This window comes from Procambarus clarkii, chromosome 40, assembly GCF_040958095.1.
Source record: "Procambarus clarkii isolate CNS0578487 chromosome 40, FALCON_Pclarkii_2.0, whole genome shotgun sequence".
Classification (NCBI taxonomy): Eukaryota; Metazoa; Arthropoda; class Malacostraca; order Decapoda; family Cambaridae; genus Procambarus; species Procambarus clarkii.
In genome coordinates this window covers 24,287,951-24,314,942 of record NC_091189.1, presented here as the reverse complement: position 1 = coordinate 24,314,942, position 26,992 = coordinate 24,287,951, and the positions used below count along the sequence as shown (strand labels likewise).

General features: G+C 46.1%; 1 protein-coding gene across 5 annotated transcripts in view; it reads right to left on the bottom strand.

Annotated features, from left to right (window-relative positions):
- Positions 1-26,992, bottom strand: part of RhoGAP19D (Rho GTPase activating protein at 19D) — a 563,531-nt gene that overhangs the window by 266,222 nt on the left and 270,317 nt on the right. For all 5 annotated transcript variants that reach the window (XM_069338865.1, XM_069338868.1, XM_069338866.1 and 2 more), the window contains one exon: positions 2,124-2,255. In XM_069338865.1, the coding sequence (XP_069194966.1) occupies positions 2,124-2,255 (132 nt within the window). The remainder of the gene's footprint in view (positions 1-2,123; positions 2,256-26,992) is intronic.

The window sequence follows — 26,992 nt, the reverse complement described above, 5'->3', positions numbered from 1 at the left end:
GTCATTTTTCTTGCAGTTGTGACGGCTACTTTATTGTGTTCTTTGAAGGTAAGGTCTTCCAACATGAGTAAACCCAAATCCTTTAATTGCCTTTTCGTTCTATGTTATGATTTGACTGTGTTTTGTACGTGGTTTCCGTTTTTATATTTTCATTTTTTCCATAGTGCATGAGCTGGAAATTATATTCGTTAAACACCATATCATTTTCTGTAGCCCATAGAAAGACCTGATTTACATCTGATTGGAGGTTTGTCGTGTCCTCTAATTTGTCTACTCTCATAAAAATCCTAGTGTCATCTGCAAAGGATGATATAGTACTACAGAGTGTGTCCTTGTCTATGACCGATATGAGGACGAGAAAAAGTACTGGAGCAAGCACAGTACCCTGGGGGAATGAGCTCTTCACGGTTTATGGGTTGGAAGAGCTTCAGTCCCCCAGGGTACTGTGCTTGCTCCAGTACTTTTTCTCATCCTCATATCGGACATATTGGACAAGGATCTCGTCTGAAGGCTAGAAGTGAACTAAGATCTTAGTGAGAATTCACTGGGCTACAGAAACTGTTGTCATGAAGCAGTTCACTCGTTAATTCCACCTGTACACCATCAGGGTACTGAGCCCTTTCCTTGTCGTTTCCCTAGCCTTGATTGCCACTCATTTTGCCTGCTGCAATACATCCAAACACTGTGGTTGCACTCCTCATTGCTGCCACAGTGCTCTTTGAGTCCCAATTTTTTAGATGAGGATTGGGCATCAATGACACAGTTCTTATCCTGCAGGATCCATTTGCTTGTGTCTGTTGTGTATCTTAGCATTGCCTCATTTCTTGTGTGGCCTTAGATTAACTGTTCAACTCGAATTTCTAATGCCTAGGTGTTTTGGTCTGCTCAGTCAGGTTTACCTACTCTGGTGGGTTTGGGTAGCTGTCTCTGAAAGGCTATCTTCTTGAGGAAAGTGCCTCATCCTTAATGGTGCAAGGATCTTTGACTCTTCTGCAAGGCCTTGAGATCTGGAGCAGTTGAGTTTTTGATGATAAGGGTCACACAAGGTGTTTACTTATTCATTCTACAGTACACTGCTCATGCCCATAACAGCTGCCTTTTGCCCTAAGCTGTTTTAAGTGTTTATTCAATAAGGCAAGAAGCCATTATGCCATGTGTTCCTACTTGGTTAACCTTCAGAAACCTGCAAGCCCTTTACAGTTTCTGGAGGATTAACTATGGACCAGCCCTCTGAGTCTACCCCTTACAGGTGTAAGTTTGAAGATTGTACCTCATTTTTGTATTCTTATTGCCTCTGCCATGCTGCTTGCTGGGTGGGTAATTCATTCCACCCTGAGACCTGCAACATTTGTTGTCACTGTCTTAGCTGAGTCTACTTTTAAAAGGTAGACTCACCTTATAAGGCAACTGCTGCATTACAGGCTAGATTTTCCAGCATGTGTAGGTTGTGGCTTGCTGTCTATGAATTCAGTCCCTTTGTAATATTTTGATCCAGACTTGTTTTGGTGGTGTTCACCTACTCCAAGTTTGCCCCTCCATCTCCTTCCCTGGGTCCAGCTGATGTTGTTCGGCAGGCCCAAGAGTTTCTTCCCCTTTGCTCCCAGCTCCAAAACATCAGAGGGTTTTGGGGTCTGGAGTTGGTGTTTCTTTGGGTGAGGTTTGGCTTGGGATTGCCCCTTCCACTTTGACGGCAAAGGTAGTTGAACTGTCACTTCTCACCAAGGATCTGGGGTAGGTATTTGCCTGTTATTGGTCGAAGTAGGCTTCTCGAGGCCTTTCCCATTCAGGGGCTTCCATTTTCCATCTTCCTGGCTAAATGACTGGCAATGAAGGCTAGGGACACTGGTAGACTACCAGTAACTTGCAAGCCATCAAGGGTCCACTAGAAAGAGGTATTTCATTACATTCAATGTTGGTTTTCTTCTTTAGAGCTGTTCATTGTATTGTATTTGTACTGTGCAGTATTGTGCGCAAATGCATATAAATACCGTACCCAGTATTTATTTGATGATGACACACTACACTAGATGATCAATACATGACAATAACCACACTTTGAGGGTTTAGAATGAGAAAAACTAAAAAAAAATAAATAATAAATGCCTAACATGTACATGACTTACCAGAATCACTGTGAGGTCTATGTGAAGGTGGTGTGCAGTGTATGTTAGGCCCACCAACGGGAATTGTACGGTTCATACCATATCGTAACCCCGTTGACTCCTCTACAACTGATGAGGAATTTCTTCCTTCATCTGAAATTGAAAACAAACTATTTAGAGAGTTCTTACTGTGCAACCTCAAACATTCTGTAATTTTCCATCTTTTATAACTACTTTCCTTTCTTTAATTTTGTATTTGTTTGCTTTTGTATTTGCTCAGGTGAGTTGTTATATTATATTATATATATATATATATATATATATATATATATATATATATATATATATATATATATATATATATATATATATATATATATATATATATATATATATATGTCGTACCTAATAGCCAGAACGCACTTCTCAGCCTACTATTCATGGCCCGATTTGCCTAATAAGCCAAGTTTTCATGAATTAATGTTTTTTCGTCTACCTAACCTACCTAACCTAACCTAACCTAGCTTTTCTGTGGGGAGCCCCTACGGCTCCCTGGAGCTTATCGGGCTAATGTGTGTTATGTTAGACCGGGACATTAGCTAAGGAGTTCAGACCTACCAGGGACCAGCGCCAGAACCTGGCCCCTTCAGAGAGGTTTCAGGGAGCAATGGCCCTGGAAAACCCCATATGGTTGGGGGTTTTCCTTATCTGCCATCGACCGGGGTTAGGCACCCAGAAAGGTAGGCGTAACAAAACAAACCCCACATGGTAAGACACTACAACAAAAACCGAACAGAGAGGTAGAAAACTCCCTACAATCCCAAGGAAACAAGCAAACAAGCAAACATCACACTTTACTGCCGCGCCGATCGTCCGCGCAGCCCTCCCCACCCCGGGAGGGGGAGGGGGGAGCCCCGGACCTACCGCGCCGGCTGCCAAGCTTCAGTTCGTTCGCTAATGTCAACCGGGATTGACGCTTCTCTGGCCTCAGTTTCCTAGGCGGTGTTTGCCTTGTGTGGCGTTCACTGCCGTGTGTTGTGGTGTGCGGTGGCCAGGAGTACTTCATCAGTGCCGGGGCTGCATGTGCTTAGTGGCTGACTTCCCTAAGCGCCCTGTGAGTACTGCCCTTGCGTTACAGGGTTATCTTCCCTGGGGCGTTCGGGAACCATTCCCGTAGAGGTTCTTGCTGCTCGGCATTTGCCTCGCCCTTGGGGCCAGCTGGAGCTTGGGGCCCTTGTTTGGCCCTGGGTAGGGATTGGTATTGTGCTGGTTAGGGCGTCAAGGTGTTGCGCAGCCTGCCACCTAAGCGGCGGCCGGTTTCTGTTGCCTCTGGAGACGGTGTACTTTTGCGGGGTTTTTCTTTTGTTTTTCTTTTTCTTGCCTGGTGGGGGTCTGCCTAAGGTGGTTATAGTTCCACTGGTAGTGTTTGGCGGCCCTCTGCTAGGCCCCCGTGCTTGTACACGTCTCGGGGGTTTTCAGTGCTATAATCTACCCTCTTGTTATGTTTGGGTTTCTTAACCGGTTAGCAACACCTTGCCCGGGCTTCCCGTAGTTGTTACCCTACGGGCCCTGGAAACCCCTGTCTGGGCTCGGGGGACCATTGAATGTGTCTTCCGGGTTCCAACCCGTCTTGTACGGGATCGTTGGTTGCTGTTCCCTTGTCTCCGGGTGACAGTCGCCATTTTTACCTCCGTCATGCTGCCTGTTGGGTCACTGACACCTTGACCCGGAGTCTTGCGAGTGATTCTCTGCTTGTTCTCCAGTACTCTCCTGATGTTATTACTGTTCAGAGTACAGGCGGCATCCGTGTTGCAAGCTAGGTTAGGTTGCTGCAACATGCTAGGTTGGTTTCCCACTCGAATGCCCCGTGGCCGCCCCGTTTGGTTAGGTGCTGCTCGCCCCTTTCTCTCCATGTTCCCGGCTCCGGACCGTCTGCGTGTTTCTGGGTCGGGGCGGGGTTCAGTTGCGGCAGAGACTCGGGCGGTTTTCGGGGGATGCCCCGTTCGGGTTGGGGACGGAGGTTTGAGCCTGTGCCTCCTGCCAAGGCTTCTGGGTCTTACCAGCGGCCCTTTCTTGTTGCCTTCCCCATGGGCTCTTGCTTTTCTTTCAGGGCGGAGGGCTTGGAGGACGGCTCTGCCCCGGGGCCTCTGTTGTTGGTTCCCGGGGCTGTGGGGGATGCCTACTAGCAGTTCTGGGGCGGTTTTGCCCCTTCAGGGGTTTTTCTGCTGTTGGGCGTCGTTTTTCGCCCTTCCAGTCTGCTAGCTTCCCACATTTGCTGGCGTGTTTTTGTGTATTAAGCGTCAGTCACAGCCCCTGCTGGCGGCCATTTTCGTCTGCCGGTTTCCCGGCGTGGCCACCAGGGCGGCGTTGCCGTTTGTTTACATGCGTCTGGGTGTGCGAGCGAGCGTCTCTGGTGAGTTTTCAAAAAATTTGCAGGGTTTTTTGTTCTCCTGTTGTCGTTTCTTTGTTTTTCTGGTGTTTTCTTGCCGTTGCCTGTTCCTCTGGGAACGTTTGGGTGTTGATTTTGGGTCTGAGCCTCTGGGTTTAGGCTCAGTGCCCCTGGCTGGTATGCTTGCTCCCACACCTTGCCCCTCGGTCTTCGGTCTGTTGGGACCGTTTTCCCAGGGCGTTCTGCTGGGGTCTGTGCTTTGCCTTTTAGTGGTGTTCTCCGCCGGCAAATGTGGTGGTTTGGGCTCCCCCTGGTTCGATTCTGGGTTCCTTTGGGTTCCTTGGTTTCGTTCTGGAGGTTTCTTCCTCTTGGGCCCCCTTTTGTGGGTTCAGGGGACTTTGTTTCCTCGTGTGACCCGGTTCTGCCTTTTGGGGTTCCGGGGTCTTCCTGGCTTGCAGACTGAGCTTTTTGGGTCTTGGCACATGTTGTGGTTGTGCTGGGACTTTGTGGTTTTGTTGTCGAGGTGGGCCTTTTGATGCAGTTTTGTGCCTTCTTTGCCTGGCCGGCGTAGTGCTCTTTGCCACTAGTCGGCGGCTTGTGCTTTTACAATATATGTCCTCACCTAGTTGTGCTTGTGGGGGTTGAGCTCTGGCTCCTTGGTCCTGCCTCTCAACCGTCCGTCAACAGGTGTATCGGTTCCTGTGCCTCTTGGGCTCTGTCATGTCTACATGTGACATTGTATGGGGGTCAGCCTCGTTCCTTGTGTGAGGAGTCGCCACATTACTTCTTAGTGCTTTCCCGTTCCCATTCTGACACTCACCAAAAAAAAAAAAAAAAAAAAAAAAAAAAAAAAAAAAACTAATTCTATCTGTGGCTCTTTTGGGTACTCAGTTTCCACCTGTGTCCCCTAGTGCGTGTGCCCCTTGTGTTACATAGCCTGTCCTTCTCAACCCTGTCGATTTCCTTGGGTATCTTGTATGTGGTGATCAGGTCTCCCCTCACTTCCTCTTCCAGCGAAGTGTGGTTTCATTCCCGTAGTCTCTCCTCATGACTTCGGTAGTGTACTTTTTCTTTCTGAAGGGGTTCTGTTCCCTTCTCTGTTGACTGGGCGCTGGGGGAGCAGCTTGCTCTGTTGCCTCTCGCTTGGTCCCGCTGTTGGTGGGCGCTTTGGGTTGTCTTCCGGCCTCTGCTGGCGTCGGAGGACGGCTTCTCCCCCTTGGGGGGGGTTCAGAGCTGGCGGGGTGGGCTTCTTCCCTGCGCTTCGTCATTTCCTCTTCGTGGGTGCGTGGGGCGTGGTCGATCCGCCCCTTCCTTCTGGGCTTCCCGTCTGCTCTTTGCAGTCATGAGCTTTTCCCGTCTGCTCTTTGCAGTCATGAGTTTTTCCAGTCTGCAGTTCTTCTGGACTACTTCCGTCTGCGCCCTGGATCCTCTGCCCTGCTCGGAGGACTGTTGTCTCCTGTTCGGATTCTGTTAGGGCCGGGTGCATGGATGGTGGACCTGGACCTCCAGGTCACTTCTTGGCACGTTCCTCTCCAGTTTTTCTGGGGCTAGCACGGTTGGTAATTCCCTATGTGTACTTACCTCAGTGTAGTTACAGGATGTGAGCTACTCTCGTGGTGTCCCCTCTTCCCGGCACTCTTTGTCATATAATGCCTTGATTATACTTGTCATATTGTCATATAATGATTGTCATATGTCATAATGTCTTCATATGGTTGTCATACAATGCTTTGATGGTGGGGCTTCAGGTTTGCTGTTTTTATTGCATTCCCTATTTTGTGAAGGGCACTTTGTATACTCTTTGCATCTTTACCGGATCTTAGTGCCCTGTCTGCGTCTGAGATTCGGTGTCTGGCCTACCTCGACGACTGGCTGGAGTGGGCTCCCAGTCAGTCCGCTTGTCTGCTCGCCAGGGGATGGTTCTTTCCAGATCGCTGGGTTTGGTTTCCTGGTGATCTGGAGGTTTTACCTTCTGTTTCCGTCCCGGGTTCGGACCTGGGCCTTGTTTCAGGCTCTTGGGCCCCTCATTGTCTTCCCTCCAGAAGTGTTGCTGTGGCTGTGGTCCCGCCTTTGGCTGTTCAGGAGGGGGTCCCGGGTTGCTCAGCGGTTGCTTGGGCGGTTGTGCGGGAGTTTGCACTTCGGCGTGCTTATCTGCCCGCGGAGTCGGGTTTGGCTCCGGCGTCGGTTGGTTCCTACGGAGACTCCACTTCCGCCTCTTGCATTCCTTGGGTTCCTCTGGGGATCTGGTGTTGGTGCTGCGTCACCAGCTTCCTCTTTGGGGTTTTCGGGGTTCCGTGCCTTGGCGGCTCCCCGAGCCTTCGCTCGATGTGTTCACGGACGGGTCGTCTCTCGGCTGGGGCTTTGTGACCAGTGCTCACCAGGTCGGCCGAGGTTGATGGAGTCTGTCTGTCCATCGGGCTCACAGCCCGGTTCAGGTGTTCATGGCTGTCTGGTTTGCGCTTCGGAGGGTTTGGGTCACTAGGTACTCTCCCATTCGGCTCTGTTTGGACTGTTCTCTGGTGGTTCTTGCCGGAACCACAGGGGGTTTGGTTAACCGTGTGGTTCGTGTCCGGGGTGTGTCCTGCGTCCTGGTGGACAGCTGTCTCGGTTCATTCCTCTTCGTGGGTTGGCCAGTCGTCGCCGATTCGTTTTGTTGGCTCTGTTGGGCTTATGGACTCCTGGCCATGGACGTCTTCGGGTCGGCGTGGTCTAGGCGTCGCCCGTTTTGTGGCGCCCTTCCCACCTGCGAGGACTTCACGGTGGAGGTTTTCGGCAGGCCTGGTCGAGGTGGGGGGTACCGGTACCTCTTCTCCCGGTCCAGCTGTTGCTTCGGGTTCTGGCTCAGTTGCAGCCCATTCCCACGCGAACAGTCCTTATGGTTCCACTGTGGCCGGCCCGGCCTTCTTTTCAGACGCTGCTTGATAGGTGTCCGTACCCGGGGCGTTTTTCCTGAGGCTTCGCCTCTTTCAGCAGGCCGAATCGGTCCTGTCCGTGACTGGTTCGGCCTTCTCTTTGGCTCTTCGCGTCTGGTATTTTGACGCAGGTATCGCCATCTCTATGGTGTTCAGGTGGTTTTGTTGACGGTGTCCCACCTGCGAGCTTCGTCTTGGAGACTGTATGACGTTTCTTACGTCTTCTCGCGTTTTGTTTCCCCCCCGGCCTGCTCATGAGTCGCCTGAGCCATCCTGGTCCTTGTTCAGGGTGCCTTCTTCTCTTCCCCTCAGTTTGTGGTAGCCCCTTCGGTTTTAGTTTCCTCCTCTTTGGTACTGGTGGTAGCTTTATTGGTGTGCAGCCTTTCTCTGTCCTGGCGACGGTCGAGACGGCTGCTTTCCGGAGGGGTTCTTGGGGTATTAGTACTTGTTTGGTTTGGCCGGGGGGTGCGTCCTGTGTTCTCCCGGGTCGTCCGCAGTGTTTTCCTTCTTACTGCGGTCTGTCTTTGCGCCCGTGCTGTTCAGACGTTTGCAGCAATTGCTGCTGTGTTGGTGACGTCTCGGGCTCATTTCGGGCGCAGGGAATTGTGGGTCGCACAGGTTTTTGGCCGCCCATCCATGTGTATGTCTGTTCTTGGGCGTTCTTGTTGCCTTGGGTCGCAGGTTTGCGACCGGTTGTCTTGGCTTTGCGTTGCAGAGTTTGTGGCGGCCGCCTCCCGGGTTAGCCCTTTCTTTTCCTTCTCTTTGGGTATGAAGCTCCAGGGAGCCGTAGGGGCTCCCCACAGAAAACCAGCGTTGAATGTAATGAAACGCCATTTTCTGGGTGAGCCCCGGAGGCTCCCTGGCAACCCTCCCTCCCTCCGGTCGGCGGTTTTTTCGCGTTGGTTGAGGCTTAGCTTCCGAACTGGAGCTTGGCAGCCGGCGCGGTAGGTCCGGGGCTCCCCCCTCCCCCTCCCGGGGTGGGGAGGGCTGCGCGGACGATCGGCGCGGCAGTAAAGTGTGATGTTTGCTTGTTTGCTTGTTTCCTTGGGATTGTAGGGAGTTTTCTACCTCTCTGTTCGGTTTTTGTTGTAGTGTCTTACCATGTGGGGTTTGTTTTGTTACGCCTACCTTTCTGGGTGCCTAACCCCGGTCGATGGCAGATAAGGAAAACCCCCAACCATATGGGGTTTTCCAGGGCCATTGCTCCCTGAAACCTCTCTGAAGGGGCCAGGTTCTGGCGCTGGTCCCTGGTAGGTCTGAACTCCTTAGCTAATGTCCCGGTCTAACATAACACACATTAGCCCGATAAGCTCCAGGGAGCCTCCGGGGCTCACCCAGAAAATGGCGTTTCATTACATTCAACGCTGGTTTTTTTGGCTACCTAACCTAACCTTACCTATAAATATAGGTTAGGTTAGGTTAGGTAGGGTTGGTTAGGTTCGGTCATATATCTACGTTAATTTTAACTCCAATAAAAAAAAATTGACCTCATACATAGAGAAAAGGGTTGCTTTATCATTTCATAAGAAAAAAATTATAGTAAATATATTAATTCAGGAAAACTAGGCTTATTAGGCAAATCGGGCCTTGAATAGTAGGCTGAGAAGTGAGTTCTGGCTACTAGGTACGACATATATATATATATATATATATATATATATATATATATATATATATATATATATATATATATATATATATATATATATATATATATATATATATATATATGTCGTACCTAGTAGCCAGAACTCACTTTTCAGCCTACAATGCAAGGCCCGATTTGCCTAATAAGCCAAGTTTTCATGAATTAATATATTTTCTCTAATTTTTTTCTTATGAAATGATAAAGCAACCCATTTCATTATGTAAGAGGTCAATTTTTTTTTATTGGAGTTAACATTAACGTAGATATATGACCGAACCTAACCAACCCTACCTAACCTAACCTAACCTATCTTTATAGGTTAGGTTAGGTTAGGTAGCCGAAAAAGTTAGGTTAGGTTAGGTTAGGTAGGTTAGGTAGTCGAAAAGCAATTAATTCATGAAAACTTGGCTTATTAGGCAAATCGGGCCTTGCATAGTAGGCTCAGAAGTGAGTTCTGGCTACTAGGTACGACATATATATATATATATATATATATATTATTGAATATGACCGAAAAAGTAAGATTAATAATTCTAACACGAATTTTCTCAATCTTTCGTACATTTCTTTTCACTGTTGGAGGTAAATCAAAAATCAATTCTCCAAAATTCATTTTCTTCTTGCAGGGTAAGGCAGGTCCTAGTCAATAACGGCTTCTCCAATGGCTTCGTCGAAGACATCATAAGAAGGAAAGTGAAAAGCCATGCAACCTCTGAAGTGACAACTAACACAACACCTATACCCCTATTAGACTATTTTACAGGAACTTCTTTTCCACAGCTCATAAAACGGAGGAAAGGGTCCTGAAAGATATTGTTAATAGAAACGTTATCCCTACAGACAAAAATCAGAGGATACAACTGACGATTTACTATAAAACCAGAAAAACGGCCAGCCTACTCATGAGAAACTCTCCAGACACAAAACAGAACGCTTTAAAAGAGACTAACGTCGTCTATGCCTTTAAATGCCCTCTTGGGGACTGTAAGCTCCAAAAAACCCAGTATATAGGCAAGACAACAACATCTCTTTCTAGGCGTTTAACGATGCATAAGCAACAGGGCTCCATTAAGGAACATATAATCTCTTCCCACAACCAAACCATAGCCAGAGAAATCCTAGTAAACAACACGGAAATCATCGATAGATACAGCGATAGCAGGCGGCTTGACGTTTGCGAGGCACTACACATCAAGAAGTGAACACCAGCAATCAACAGCCAATTATTGCACAACTATATTCTACCCACCTCTAGACTCCGCTCCAATATAGAAGCATCAAGAAATATGGACCAATAGACTTTCTACAAACACTTCTATTCAATACCCATTGTTTCGTGTTCTGTCTTGTGTTGATGAAATTAATACCCTATTAATACCACCTCTTGTTCTGTCTTGTGTTGATGAAATTAATACCCTATTAATGCCACCTCTTGTTCTGTCTTGTGTTAATGCCACATCACCCCTTCCACCTCACTCAAATGTAGATATAAAATCGGAGATGCGTAAGTTCTATTCAGTTGTGTATTTGTGAACTAAAGTCTTTGAAAATGTAATAAGTTTTACGAAACGCGCTCGTGTCGCGTCAGACTAGAAATAAAAATGAATTTTGGAGAATTGATTTTTGATTTACCTCCAACAGTGAAAAGAAATGTACGAAAGATTGAGAAAATTTGTGTTAGAATTATTAATCTTACTTTTTCGGTCATATTCAATAATATATGTCTACAGGAAAGACTGCTACCAATATATATATATATATATATATATATATATATATATATATATATATATATATATATATATATATATATATATATATATATATATATATATATATATATATATATATATATATATATATATATATATATATATATATATATATATATATATATATATATATATATATATATATATATATATATATATATATATATATATATATATATATATATATATATATATATATATATATATATATATATATATATATATATATATATATATATATATATATATATATATATATATATATATATATATATATATATATATATATATATATATATATATATATATATATATATATATATATATATATATATATATATATATATATATATATATATATATATATATATATATATATATATATATATATATATATATATATATATATATATATATATATATATATATATATATATATATATATATATATATATATATATATATATATATATATATATATATATATATATATATATATATATATATATATATATATATATATATATATATATATATATATATATATATATATATATATATATATGTGTCGTACCTAGTAGCCAGAACTCACTTATCAGCCTACTATTCAAGGCCCGATTTGCCTAATAAGCCAAGTTTTCCTGAATTAATTTATTTACTATAATTTTTTCTTATGAAATGATAAAGCTACCCTTTTCACTATGTATGAGGTCAATTTTTTTTATTGGAGTTAAAATTAACGTAGATATATGACCGAACCTAACCAACCCTACCTAACCTAACCTAACCTATATATATAGGTAAGGTTAGGTTAGGTAGCCAAAAAAAGCTAGGTTAGGTTAGGTTAGGTAGGTTAGGTAGACGAAAAAACATTAATTCATGAAAACTTGGCTTATTAGGCAAATCGGGCCTTGCATAGTAGGCTGAGAAGTGAGTTCTGGCTACTAGGTACGACATATATATATATATATATATATATATATATATATATATATATATATATATATATATATATATATATATATATATATATATATATATATATATATATATGTCGTACCTAGTAGCCAGAACTCACTTCTCAGCCTACTATTCAAGGCCCGATTTGCCTAATAAGCCAAGTTTTCCTGAATTAATATATTTACTATAATTTTTTTCTTATGAAATGATAAAGCAACCCTTTTCTCTATGTATGAGGTCAATTTTTTTTTATTGGAGTTAAAATTAACGTAGATATATGACCGAACCTAACCAACCCTACCTAACCTAACCTAACCTATATTTATAGGTAAGGTTAGGTTAGGTAGCCAAAAAAAGCTAGGTTAGGTTAGGTTAGGTTGGTTAGGTAGACGAAAAAACATTAATTCATGAAAACTTGGCTTATTAGGCAAATCGGGCCTTGAATAGTAAGCTGAGAAGTGCGTTCTGGCTATTAGGTACGACATATATATATATATATATATATATATATATATATCGTACCTAGTAGCCAGAACGCACTTCTCTGCTTACTATGCAAGACCCGATTTGCCTAATAGGCCGAATGATTTTCTTTATTTGAAATAATTTTTTCCAAATAGTTTATTTGAATTATTATTATTACTTTATATTAAGACCATAATTTACTGACTTAGTTTTGTTAGTTTAGGCTAGGTTAAGATAGGTTAGGTTAGGTAGGGTTGGTTAGGTTCAGTCATATATCTACGTTAGTTTTAACTCAAATTTAAGCAAATTAACTAATACATAATGAAATGGACAGATTTATCATTTCATAAGAAAAAGTTTGGAAAAATATATAAATTCAGGAAAACTTGGCTTATTAGGCAAATCAGGCCTTGCATAGTAGGCCAAGTACGACATTCTGGCTACTAGGTACAACATATATATATACTGTATAATGTTGTACCAAGTAGCCAGAATGCAGTTCTTGGCCTACTATGCAAGGCCCAAATTGCCTAATATGCCAAGTTTTCCTGAATTTATATTTTTTTCTCATTTTTTTCTTATGAAATGATAAGGATATCCATTTCATTTTGTATGAGTTAAGTTTTTTAAATTTTAGTTAAAACTAACGAAGATATATGACCAAACCTAACCAACCCTACATAACCTACCTTGACCTTGAGGTGCTTCCGGAGCTTAGTGTCCCCGCGGCCTGGTCGTCAACCAGGCCTCCTGGTTGCTGGACTGATCAGCCAGGCTGTTGGACGTGGCTGCTCACAGCCTGACGTATGAGTCACAGCCTGGTTAATCAGGTATCCTTTGGAGATGTTTGTCTAGTTCTCTCTTGAACACTGTGAGGGGTCTGCCAGTTATGCCCCTTATGTGTAGTGGAAACATGTTGAACAGTCTCGGGCCTCTGATGTTGATGGAGTTCTCTCTCAGAGTACCTGTTGCACCTCTGCTTTTCAATGGGGGTATTCTGCACATCCTGCCATGCCTTTTGGTCTCATATGATGTTATTTCTGTGTGCAGGTTTGGGACCAGCTTCTCAGTTAATTTCCACGTATAGATTATTATGTATCTCTCCCGCCTGCGCTCAAGGGAATACAGATTTAGGCTCTTTAGTCGGTCCCAGTAGTTTAGATGTTTTACTGAATGGATTCTAGCAGTAAAGGATCACTGCACGCTCTCCAGGTCAGCAATTTTTCCAGCTTTGAAAGGGGCTGTCATTGTGCAGCAGTACTCCACTCTAGAGAGCACAAGCGCTTTGAAAAGTATCATCATCGGAACAGCATCTCTAGTGTGAAAAGTTCTTGTTATCCAACCTGTCATTTTTCTTGCAGTTGTGATGGCTACTTTATTGTGTTCTTTAAAGGTAAGGTCTTCCGACATGAGTACACCCAGATCCTTTACATTGCCTTTCATTCTATGTTATGATTTGCCTGAGTTTTGTACGTGGTTTCTGTTTTTATATTTTCATTTTTTTCCGTAGTGCATGAGCTGGAACTTATCTTCGTTAAACACCATATTATTTTCAGTAGGCCATAGAAAGACCTGATCTACATCTGACTGGAGATTTGCCGTGTCCTATATGTTACCTACTCTCATGAAGATCCTAGTGTCATCTGCAAAGGATGATACAGTGCTATAGGTTGTGTTCTTGTCTATGCCCAATATGAGGATGAGAAAAAGTACTGGAGCAAGCATAGTACCTGGGGGACTGAGCTTTTCACGGTTGATAGGCTGGATTTTATTTTGTCGACTATTACACATTGGGTTCTGTTAGTCAGGAAATTGTAGATCCAACTGCCTATTTTTCCGGTAATTCCTTTTGAACGCATTTTATGTGCAATAACACCATGGTCACATTTATCACAGATTTTTGTGAAATCTGTGTAAATTACATCAGTGTTTTGTTTGTCTTCCATCGCATCTAATGCCATATCATAGTGGTCCAGCAACTGCAACAGGCTAGAGCGCCCTGTTCTGAAACCATGTTGTCCGGGGTTATGGAGATGCTGTGATTCCATGTATTTTGTGATCTTACTTCTTAGCACTCTCTCAAAATTTTTTATGATGTGCGATGTTAATGCTATCGGTCTATAATTTTTTGCCTCTGCCTTATTTCCTCCTTTATGGACTGGTGCTATCTCTGCTGCTTTTAGTATGTCAGGGATAACGCCAGTATCTAGGCTTTGTCTCCACAGAATGTGAAGGGCTTGCGATAGTGTTTTTTACAGTTCTTGATGAATATGGAGTTCCAAGAATCTGGGCCTGGTGCAGAGTGCATAGGCATACTGTTTATGGCTTCTTCAAAATTCCAGTGGGGATAGGGTGATGTCTGATATATGATTTGATGTTGGTATCATATCCATGAAAAATTTATTTGGGTTATCAATCTTTAATGTGTTTAGTGGCTTGCTGAAAACAGATTCGTACTGCTTCCTCAGTAACTCGCTCATTTCTTTGTTGTCATCGGTGAAAGTTCCATCTCCCTTTCGCAAGGGCCCGATACTAGATGTGGTTTTTTATCTTGATTTTGCATAGGAGAAAAAATATTTTGGATTTCTCTCTATTTCACTGATGGTCTTTTGCTCTCTTTGCCTCTCCTGGGTTTTGTATGATTCTTGTAGCTAGAGTTTAATTGTTTCTATTTCTCTACCTAACCTTCTTCGCCGTTCTTGAGATAGGGTGCGACTCTCAAGTTGTTCCGCGATTCGTTTTCTTCGCCTATAGAGGGAACAACGTTCCCGTTCCAATCTGCATCTCTTCCTCTTTTTTCTTATGGGTATGCAGTTTGAACACATTTCTAGTGCTACTGAGCTTATTTTTTCCAGGCACTAGTTCAGGTTTGCATTTTCTAGCTGTTCTTCCCAGTTTATTTCTGTGAAGTCCTGGTTTATTTGCTCCCAGTTTATCTGTTTATTATTGAAGTTGAATTTGCTGAAATCTCCTCCACCGGGAATCTGGACTGGTTTTGAAGGTCTATTCCCCATGCTTGTCAGAACTTCAATTAACTTGTGATCTGAGTAACAGGTATTTGTAATCATTATGTTCCTGATCAATTCATCATTATTAGTGAAAATGAGGTCCAGCGTGTTCTCCTTCCTAGTTGGTTCTACTATTTGCTGGTTTAAGGCAAACCTGTCGCACATCCGTAGCAGGTCATTTGCATGTGCCTGTTCATTTAGGCTACTTCCTGGTATTCTTTCTGATATTACTGTATTACCAGGTGCTTCCATTTCAGGTGCTGTAGGTTGAAGTCCCCAAGAAGGATGATGTTCGGGGCTGGATTTGTGAGGTTTTCCAAGCAGTGTTCTATTTTCATTAGTTGGTCTTTAAACTGTTGAGGGTTTGCCTCCGGTGACTTATATACAAGGACAATAACTACATTTAGGATCTCTATTTTGATTATCAGCACTTCCACCATATCATTTGTGGTGTTTAGCAGCTCAGTACAGATGAGTGTGTCTTTGTTGTAGAGGCTGACCCCACCCTGTAGCGGTGTTTCCTATTACATATGAAAAGATTGTACTCTGAGATCCATATTTCACCATCATGGTAGTCCTTTGTGTGAGTTTCCATTAGGGCTGCAAACACTGCATTTGCCTCATGAAGGAGACCATCTATAAAATGAACTTTGTTGGATTTGCATATTTTTTTACCCTGGATGTTAGCAAATATAAATGATGTTATCGTGTTAGTGGAAGTGCTGGATGCGTTACTTGGTGTTAATATCTGAGGCTCTGGTAAGGCGGCCACTGTGTTTGCGTCCTCTCTAGCATTTGACCGAGTTGGTGGTAGAGTCTGGTAATTTTTAGCCATTCTTCTCCTCCTCCTCCTCTTGCTAAAAAATTATCCCGGTCGATGGAGTTATGGCTGTTTTCATAGTGGCGGTCTGTCGGCTTTATTCGCCTGGTACCTCTTATATGAAAAACTGGACATTCAGCATTGAAGCACTCTTTCCTGTCTAAAGAGTTCTTGCAAATTTCAGGGTGAAAAAATTCACAGCTTTTGGTACATTTACCTGTATTGAGAAGGTTTCTGCACTTTCTAGGGTGATCGTACTTACATGTACTTACATGATCGTACCTAACCTAATCTATCTTAACCTAACCTAAACTAACATAACTAAGTCAATAATTTATGTTCTTAATATAATATAATAATAATAATATTTTAAATAAACCAATTGGAAACAATATTTTGAACATAAAGAAAATCACTCAGCCTATTAGGCAAATCGAGGCTTATATATATATATATATATATATATATATATATATATATATATATATATATATATATATATATATATATATATATATATATATATATATATATATATATGTCGTACCTAGTAGCCAGAACGCACTTCTCAGCCTACTATGCAAGGCCCGATTTGCCTAATAAGCCAAGTTTTCATGAATTAATTGTTTTTCGACTACCTAACCTACCTAACCTAACCTAACTTTTTCTGCCACCTAACCTAACCTAACCTATTAATATAGGTTAGGTTAGGTTAGGTAGGGTTGGTTAGGTTCGGTCATATATCTACGTTAATTTTAGCTCCAATAAAAAAAAATTGACCTCATACATAATGAAATGGGTAGCTTTATTATTTCATAAGAAAAAAATTAGAGAAAATATATTAATTCATGAAAACTTGGCTTATTAGGCAAATTGGGCCTTGCATAGTAGGCCGAGAAGTGCGTTCTGGCTACTAGGTACGACATATATATATATATGTCGTACCTAGTAGCCATATATATATATATATATGTCGTACCTAGTAGCCAGAACGCACTTCTCGGCCTACTATGCATAGGTACGACATATATATATATATATATATATATATGTCGTACCTAGTAGCCATATATATATATATATGTCGTACCTAGTAGCCAGAACGCACTTCTCGGCCTACTATGCAAGGCCCAATTTGCCTAATAAGCCAAGTTTTCATTAATTAATATATTTTCTCTAATTTTTTCTTATGAAATGATAAAGCTACCCATTTCATTATGTATGAGGTAAATTTTTTTTATTGGAGTTAAAATTAACGTAGATATATGACCAAACCTAACCAACCCTACCTAACCTAACCTAACCTATCTTTATAGGTTAGGTTAGGTAGCCAAAAAAGTTAGGTTAGGTAGTCGAAAAAACATTAATTCATGAAAACTTGGCTTATTAGGCAAATTGGGCCTTGCATAGTAGGCTGAGAAGTGCGTTCTGGCTACTAGGTACGACACACACACACACACACACACACATATATATATATATATATATATATATATATATATATATATATATATATATATATATATATATTACTGAATGCTGTCTTTGTCTTAGAAAATAGTACAAAGTTTTACTAAAAAAATCAATTGTTGAATGTAATGAAATGCCATGTTCTGTTAGGTCCCCACAGTAGCTCCCCAACCTAAGCTCTGGTCAAGCCATACCTTAGAGAGATACACCAGGACTGAGACTGATCCTTGTCTACTGGGAGCCAGAACAAGAATCTGTCTCTCTCTACTAGCTGAGGGGGAGCTTTGGAATCAGAGATGAACCTAAAATTGAGAAAAACATTCGAAAGCTACTACTTGAGCAAGATGAGGTACCCATAGGCAAAAAGACAAATTATCACTGCTACGGTAAAAATGCCCAGGTCACCCGGAGTCCTAGCTAAATTTTCTCACTCACTCAAACCAAACCCTTCCACCACACAGAGAAGAAGGGAACTGTGCAGGGATGGGGGGGGGGCTACTAAGTACCCCACCAGAAAAGGGCATTCCATTATGTGCAAAAGATAAAAGAATCAAACAGGAAGAGCAGGCCTCCTAGCCTACATTAAAGCCCTTCCCCCACAGAAGAGCAACCCCATTGTCACCTTCACAAGCCCCACAGCCATCATAGCCAACTTCCCGACATCCGCCCAAACTCTACAAAGCCACAGTCATCTCTCAAAACACACACACCAAACAAAATTTAATTGTTTAGTTAGCAGATAAATTCTACTAAAGTATTATAATGAAACTAGGAGAGATGTGCAGTGCAAACAGTTGTGAGTTAGGAGGGTAGCGTGTTCCATTCAGAAATATTGGAATGGCACACAGGCAGACAGACAAACAAATAGCCAATGCTAATAAGAAAGGTGTGACACCACCAGATCAACTGGTCAAAACAGTTGAGCGGCCCTAAGCATCAAAGAAGAACAAGATAAAGTTAAGTGATGTTGACTGAACGGAGGCAGAGGAAGGCAGCTAAAACTGTCACAAGTGTTGAAGACCAGACATCCATAAACTTTCTCAGAAATACTGTGGGGAATTTGTATCCACATCACCAGCTGCACACATGGGCTGCAAAACCTACTTTTGATAGCCAGATTTTGCAAGGCAGCCACACAAGAAGGCAACCAGTCCAGAAGTGAAGTTTACTGCCAACACTTCACACATGAAAAATTCTCAACTCAACAGTCCGCATGAATTAGGCAACAGCAATGGCCGTCAGAGTTTAAAAACACTGTAGTACATACTGACAAACTACAAACCACTTAATCTAGTAGAATATCAGATGATGAAGGAAGCAAAAAATATCCTGGTCAAAAATACATTCCAGACAATAAACCTACTCTTACTAAAACAAGGGACACCAGCACTCTGAACCATCCCACAGACAGGGAGACATTTTAATTGCAGGAAAAAATATCAGCGTGAAGCAAACACTGAATCCCAATCTGTGGCATAAGCAGCCCCTGATCACAAAATATCAGCCCCTGATCACAAAATATCAGCCCCTGATCACAAAATATCACATATGCAACTGAAACGAGCATTCAGCTAAAGTGCAAGTCCTCTAACTCCTACAGGAGCTGCCCCAGCAGTCTAAAAGTTTTAAAGCTATTGTTTTCCTAATCTTAGAAGACTGTCTTCTTCCCAGAGAAGAATAAATCTCATGCACTGCCTAGAAGCAAAGTGACTCGATAGGAATCAGCTTAAAGAGGAGGGAGTCAGCAAACCCTTCAGAGCAGGTATCCCAGGTTAGTTATAGATCACATGCCAATTCCATGGAAAGAAACCCTAGCCAGTATGAGAGTGTATTTTCCTGAACAAAAGAATGATTAAGATAGGTGCATTCATGCTTGCATTGTCCATTCCTGGCTTAGTGCCTTCTTTTGATAATTACTTACAGTACTGTACTTACAATGTCCTTGCAATGATCAGATTCCTTATTCATGATCCAAACATATACAAGTTGGATATCAAATATTATTTAATATATAAATATTTATATTACTTTTATATTTATGAAAGTAATTTTTCTGCATTTCACCAGAGGCAATTTTTATATTTACTGTATTTAAGCATTGTCAGCGTAGGATGACAAAAAACCAGCGTTGAATGTAATGAAATGCCATTTTCTGGGTGAGCCCCAGAGGCTCCCCGGAGCTTACCAAGCTGATATGCTAATGTCAGACTTTGGCATCAGTCATGTGTATGGAGTTCTTAGGCCTATCAGGGACCACGGCCAGAACCGGGCCCCCTCAGAGAGGCAAGGGGAGCAATGGCCTATAGAAACACCCCGTGTGGTTGGAAGCATTCTATGTCTGCCATCGACCGGGTTAGGCACCCAGAAAGGTAAGCATCTCAAAACAAACCCCTATTCTGGTGAAAATTGCTACCAAAAGCCAAACTAGTAGATAGAACTCCCCAACAGAAAACAAGCAAACTAGTGTGACGTCACACGTCGCCGCGCTGCTGTCTGCGCAGCTCCCCCCTCCCCGGGAGGGGGAAGGGGGGAGCCCCAGACCCTTCATGCCGGCTACTCACACCTCAGTTCTGAGGCTGGATGTAAAAAACACGAAGAAAACGCCAACCGGAGGAAAGGAGGGATGCCGGGGATCCTCCGGGACTCACCCAGAAAATGGCATTTTATTACATTCAATGCTGGCTTCCTGGGGGGAGCCCCGTCGGCTCCCCAGAGCTAACTACCCACAGACAGAAAAAGAGGGACTTACCCGGGAGGCAGTCATCGCTCACTCCTCAACTCGAAGTCGAGACAACTGCCTGCAACTGCCGACCGAAAGCAACACAGGCCCAACAAGGTCCAGGGACATTCACGAGGTAATGAGCAGCCAGGACCCTGTTCGACCGCCAAAAACCTCGCGCCCAAATATCAGACCATGACATATTCCCAAAGACGGCAGCAAGAGCCGCGAAGTTACGGACGTCATGGGCACGGGGATAGACCACAGGCTGGCTGGATTTGATAACCCTGCGGACTACCTGGGAGACCCGAACCCACGAACAGGGAAGAAGGGAAACCGGATCAACCCAAAGCGCGTCCCCGGACACAGAAGCCGTGGCGCACAAATAACGGCGAAGCGCCGCAACCGGACACAAAACATGATGAACCCCCGGCCTTACCAACTAAGCATCAACCACCCACGGACCCCTCTGGAACGCAGCAGTCTCATTCTTCGCCAGAAAAGAAGGAGACGGCTGCAAGCGAACAAAACAATCTCCACGACCAAAAGAGCAGAAACCCCTGCGCCGGAGGAGAGCATGAAGCTCCCCGACCCAACCCCCAGAGGCTAATGCCAACAAGAAGACAGCCTTGGAGAAACAATCCCAGACCGAAGGGGCCACAACGAAATGAGGAGACGAAATGTAAGCGAGCACTCTGTCCAAAGACCAGGACAGCTCAGGCAGCGCATGAGCACGCCGGAGGTGAAACAAAGCACGAGACAGCTTGCGAAACGGCGCAGACGTTACATCAATACCAAAGGCAAGCTGAAGCGACTCCGCCAGTGCCGCACGATACGAAGCAACAGTGTTAGGCATAAGATGACGTTCCTGAAACAACCAAGAGAGAAAGGACAAGACCACCCTAACAGACAACGAACTAACACGACGAAGATGCAAAAAGAAACAGAAGGACCGCCAGGAAACTTCATACTGCTGCCGAGAAGAAGCCCTCAGGTGGGACACCAACAAGGAGGCCACCTGATCACCATAGAGATGATGATAGACTCGAGTCAAAAAACCCATATGCGAAGATTCGAGAAGATTGAACCAGCCACGTGACGTACCGGCCTGATTTGCTGAAAGAGGCAGAGCCGCGGGAAAACCCTCGGGTTCAGACACCGAGCAAGCAGCGCCTGAAACCAAGGCTGGGCCGGCCACCAAGGGGCCAGAAGGACAACTCTCCCCTGGTAAGTCTCCAAGCGAGTCAGGACCTGGAGTAACAGCCGAACCGAGGAAAAGAGGTACAGGAACCCCCACCTCGACCAGTCCAGCCAAAAGGCATCGACCCCGACGGCCTCACGATTGGGGAAGGGTGCCGCATACACGGGAAGGCGCCTCGACCATGCTGACGCGAAGAGGTCAACCTCAGGGCACCCGAACGTCTGGCAAAGCCAACGGAAGGAAGCGTCGTCGACCGTCCACTCCGTGGAGAAGGGAACAAAGCGAGACAGGTCATCGGCCAAGACGTTGGACATTCCCTGTACATGAACCACCAGGAGAGCCAAACCCCGAGAACTCAGCAGACGAGTCACCCGAAGCGACCAACCCCAAAAAGACAAGGACCGCATCAAATCCCCCGCAGTTCAAGCAATGAACCACCAGAGAGCAGTTCAAATGGAGCTGAATCGTCGATTCGCAAGCGACCCGAATCCTCCGAAGAGCAAACCACACTGCCACGAACTCCCGCACCGTGAGCTCGACAGAAGGACGGACCCCAACGCCCTTGGCCTGACCTGGTGAGCACGTGTCACAAAGCCCCAGCCGAGAGATGACTCATCCATGTACACATCAAGCGAGGGCTAGGGTAGACGCCAAGGCACTGAACCCCGAAAAACCCAAAGAGGAAGCTGGCGACGCAGCAGCCGATGCAAGGCCCCCGGGGGTCGAACCCAGTGATCGCGAGAGAGGCAGAAGGGGCGACCCCGAAGGAACCAGAACAGCCGACGAAGCCAAACCCGACCCGGCGGGTAGACCACCATCGCGAAGTTCAGGCTCCCGCACAGCCCCTCGAGCAACTGCCGGGTGACCTGAGGGCCCACCAGAAACAGATGAAGGCGGGACCGCAGCCGCAGTGGAGACTCCGGAGGGAGAGACTCTGGTGGGAGAGACTCCGGAGGGAGAAACAAGAAGGCGGTTCAAGAGTCCCAAACAAGACCCAGCCAAGTCCGAACCTGAGAAGGGACCAAATGGGACTTCCTCCAGTTCACCAAGAACCCAAATCCAGCGAGCTGGGAAAGAACCAAATCCCTGGCTAGCAAGCAAGCTGACTGGCTGGGAGCCCAAACCAGTCAGTCGTCGAGGTAGGCCAACACCCAAACACCTAGGAGACGCAAACGAGCCACCACAACCCGTGTAAGGCGCGTGAACACGCGAGGTGCCAGGTTCAACCTGAACGGGAGACAACGAGAGCGGTAACTCAGATGCCCCACAACAAAACCGAGCCAGTCCCTGAACCGTGGATGAATCGGGACATGCCAATAAGCGTCCCGGAGGTCCAGGGACACCATCCAAGCTCCCGGCTCCAAGAGGAGCCGAACCCGAGACAGCGTAGTCATCCGAAAGGAGGGGCAATGAACCCAGGGGTTCAGACGGGACAAGTCCAGAATGAACCGCAGGTCCGTGCAGTCCCGTTTCGGAACTGGAAACAGACGGGAAACCCATCTGAGGGACGACGTCGTTTCGACGACGCCCAAGCGTACCCACTCCAAGACAACTCGACAGAGCGCAGGGGAAGAAACCTGCCCTGCCAGCCCCGACCCCCCAAAGGGGGAAGGGGCCACCCAACGCCACCGCAGGTCGCGAGACACGACCCGAAAGGCCCACGAATCGTGGGACCAGGCGCGGGCGAACAGTGCAAGCCGCCCCCCCCCCATCGCCCCGTCAAGGGGGCAAACCGCAAAAGGGCCGGCGACCCTTACAAGACCCAGAACCCCGCACAGCGCGAACACCGCGCCAACCAGACGAGGAAGGGTCCGCAGGAGCCAACCCCGAACCTGACACCAGAGGTCTACCACGACGAGAGGAACCCCGAGCCCTGGCACGACCTTTCCGGGAAGACCCACCCCAGGACCCCGGAAAACCAACAAGTCCGACATCGGACGACAAGCCGCCGACGCAGCCTGAATAAACTGCGCCACGGCCGACTCCTCAAACAGAAGAGGACAAAAAGGTGAAGAACGCCTAAGAGCCAGAGCCCAAGCAGATTCCACGGAGGAACCCAGCACCGCCTGCCGACATGCGAGATGGGAAGCATAAAACAGGGAAACCGCATCCCGCAAAATCGGCGTGAACAGCTTCAACAAGGCAGCCGACGAACGCGCAGCCGAGGACAAGGTGCCGGACCCCGGGACGGACCCAAGCGTCCTCACATCCTCCACGAGCCAATCCGAAGAGAGCTCCAGGAGGGAAAAGAACCGCAAGGCCGAAGCCAAAAGGCCCCGGGCGCGCAAGTCCTCCGCAACGAGTGCCGCCGAAAGGGAGGGAACCTGCACATGGAGCTGAATAACGCCCACATCGCAGGGAAGGGCAGGGGCAAACAAGCACTCATTCAGGTACTCAAGCTCGCCCCCAGGAAAACCTGAAGCACCGTGGAAGCTTCCCGCCACTCCAGCGTGCGGGAACGACAGAAGGAATGCCAGGAATCCAGAACAAACGAGGGGCAGTCTGCTAGCCAGGACGACTCCGGAACCTCGTAACGGAGCCAGAAATTGAACGAAGTCCCAAACCTGAATGCAGACGGATCCATTTCAGAGGCATAATCCGGGTCACGCAGGAGGTAAGCTGCAAAGGCCGCTCACACCACACCAGGTTGGATGCGATAAGCCGAAAACCTCCGGAAGGACGGAACCGACGTACCCGGGGGGACACGGAACCGAACCCGAGGAGGGGCCGACACCAAATCCAATTCGTACGCAGAGGGGGGAAAAGAAAACCCCACTCCTTGTAACAATAAGCCCCGCTCAAAGAGAAGAAAAACCCAGGCGGGGTCCAGCGGGGCCCAAGGCCCCCAAGTCAGCCCCTCCCCAGCCTCGAGGTCCTTCACCACAGGACCCGAGGCCGAGTCCTCTCCCCAAGCCCCGACCCCACAAGACAAGGACGGAGCAGCCGGAAAAGCTGGAGGAAGGGGGGGCCCACTGGTCAGACCCAGAAGCTTCGGCCGGGAGACAAGACTCGAATGCCTCTGCCGCCCCCCCGGAAGGGGCACCCCCCGAAGCTACCCGAGTCTCGAGATCAAGTAACCCCTGCTCCGACCCCGAAACCCTCAGACGCTTCGGGGCCGGAAGCAGGGGGGGGGGGACTAGAACGAACAGAAGGGGAAGGACGAGGAGGTGCGGACTGAACCAGGATCGAAGCGACCCCCACCCCCATGTCCGGGTCTCGAAAAGCAAAGCGGGGCAGCCCCGGGGCATCCGGGTGAGCAACCAACCGAGCGCGTTGCAACAGACGAAACCTAGACTGCAACGCACGCGCCGCCTGTACCCGAATAGAATCATCAGAGGATTGGGTAAATTGAGTCACAAGCAAGCAGCAACACTCACAGGACTCAGGGTCGAAAGTATCACCGACCCAACAGGCAGCGTGGCAGAAGCAAAAACAATGAGGGTCACCCTGAGACAAGGGGGACCGAGCAACCCTCAAACTCGCACACAGCGAGTGGGGACTCCGGGGTCACATCCATCGGACCCACGCGCCCCCTAGGGGATTCCCAGGGTCCTGAGCATTTACTTTAAGAGGACTCGCGCTCAGGTAGTCCCAGGCAGGGTGCTGCAAACCGGCGCCCAAAACTACCAAGCAAACTTCTATAGCTGAACCCCAGGGACGTGTACACTCACGGGGACCTAGCAGGGGGCGCCACCGAGGAGAACAGTGGAAGGGCAAAAACAAACTGAATAAAATGACAGAACCCCCCACCAGGCAAAAACAAAAACAAAAACAAAACCCCGCAAGAGGACAGTGAACCCCAAGGAACAGAGCCGGCCGCGATGTCGGGAATACAAGCTGAGCAGCACCCTGCGTCCCTACCAGTGCAAACTGCCTCTTACCTGCCGGTAACAAGGGAGAACAGAACACCCAAGAGCCCAACAGGCGGCCGAAAAACCGAAAGGTAAAACGGACCAGCAGAGGCAGACCCCGAGGAGCCTGTGGAAGGTGGCCCCAAGCCCCAAGGGCAGTACTTACAGGGCACCTAGGGAAGGCAGCCCTAGGCGCATGCAGCCTGAGTACTGAAGATAACTCCTGGCTCTCACACCCACAAAACCAACACCACATGCAAAGCACAGTGCAGTAGCGACACAGGAGCCAGAGCACACGACCATCGCCTATAGCATCAGCCTCAAGAACTGAGGTGTGGGTAGCCGGCGTGGGGTGTCTGGGGCTCCCCCTTCCCCCTCCCGGGGAGGGGGGAGCTGCGCAGACAGCGGCGCGGCGGTGTGTTTGACCTCACACTAGTTTGCTTGTTTTCAGTTGGGGAGTTCTATCCACTAGTTCGGCTTTTGGTAGCAATTTTAACCAGAATAGGGATTTGTTTTGAGGCGCTTACCTTTCTGGGTGCCTGTTCCGGTCGATGGCAGACATAGAATGCTTCCAACCACACGGGGGCTTCTATAGGCCATTGCTCCCCTTGCCTCTCTGAGGGGGGCCCGGTTCTGGCCGTGGTCCCCGGTAGGCCTAAGAACTCCATACACATGACTGATGCCAAAGTCTGACATTAGCATATCAGCCTGGGATAGCTCTGGGGAGCCGACGGGGCTCCCCCCCGAAAAGTTGTTATTTTATATCTCGCAATGGGTCCCAAGAAAGCCAGTGGTAAGGTTCAACCTGAGAAAATAATTGTGAGTAGAGGCAGTAGAGGATGTCCCTTCCTCATTAAGAAAATGTGTGAAGTATGGGAAGAACTGCAAAGTTTTGTTGAAAAAACTCACCCAGATAAAGCTGTAGCAGACCATTGCATTGACCTTTTAAATGACAATGTGATGTCTTACTACAAACAAGTGTTAAAATGTAGGGAAAAACAAGTGTCTTTAAACAGATTCTTAGTAAGACAAGCAAGTAGTGAGCCACAAGCAGGTCCTAGTGGTATGCCGGCAAAACGTGCCCAAGTGCACACCAGAAAAGTCCTCACTGCCTGATGTTATAATGGAAGGGGACTCCCCTTCCAAACAGTAACACCTCTCCTCCTCCCCCCTCCTCACCATCTTCCATATGCCAACAGCAGTCATCAGCAAGGGTAAGTAATAACTTGAACATACTTTTGTAGTGTAGATTTAGATGAATTAGGTATAAAATTTAGTTTGAAGTGAGGTTTTGAGTAATCAGGAATGGATTAATTCATTTCCCATTATTTCTTATGGGGAAATTAGCTTCGGTTTACGAGTTTTTGGGTTACGAGCCATCTCCAGGAACGGATTAAACTCTTAAATCGAGGTACCCCTCTTGTAAATGTTCAGGGGGCCCTTTCCGGCCTTATGTTGCGTTGAGGTGTCTATCGCAACCATCGGGGCCTTCTTCGACTTGAGAGTTACAGTGCTCCCGCTTCCCAGGTAAGTCTCTGCTTTCCGTCTGTGGATAATTAGCTTCATGGAGCCGACGGGGCTTCCCCAGAAATCCAGCGTTGAATATAATTAAATGCCATTTTCTGGGAGATACCCCGGAGACACCCTGACACTCTCCCTTCCTCCAGTTGGTGGT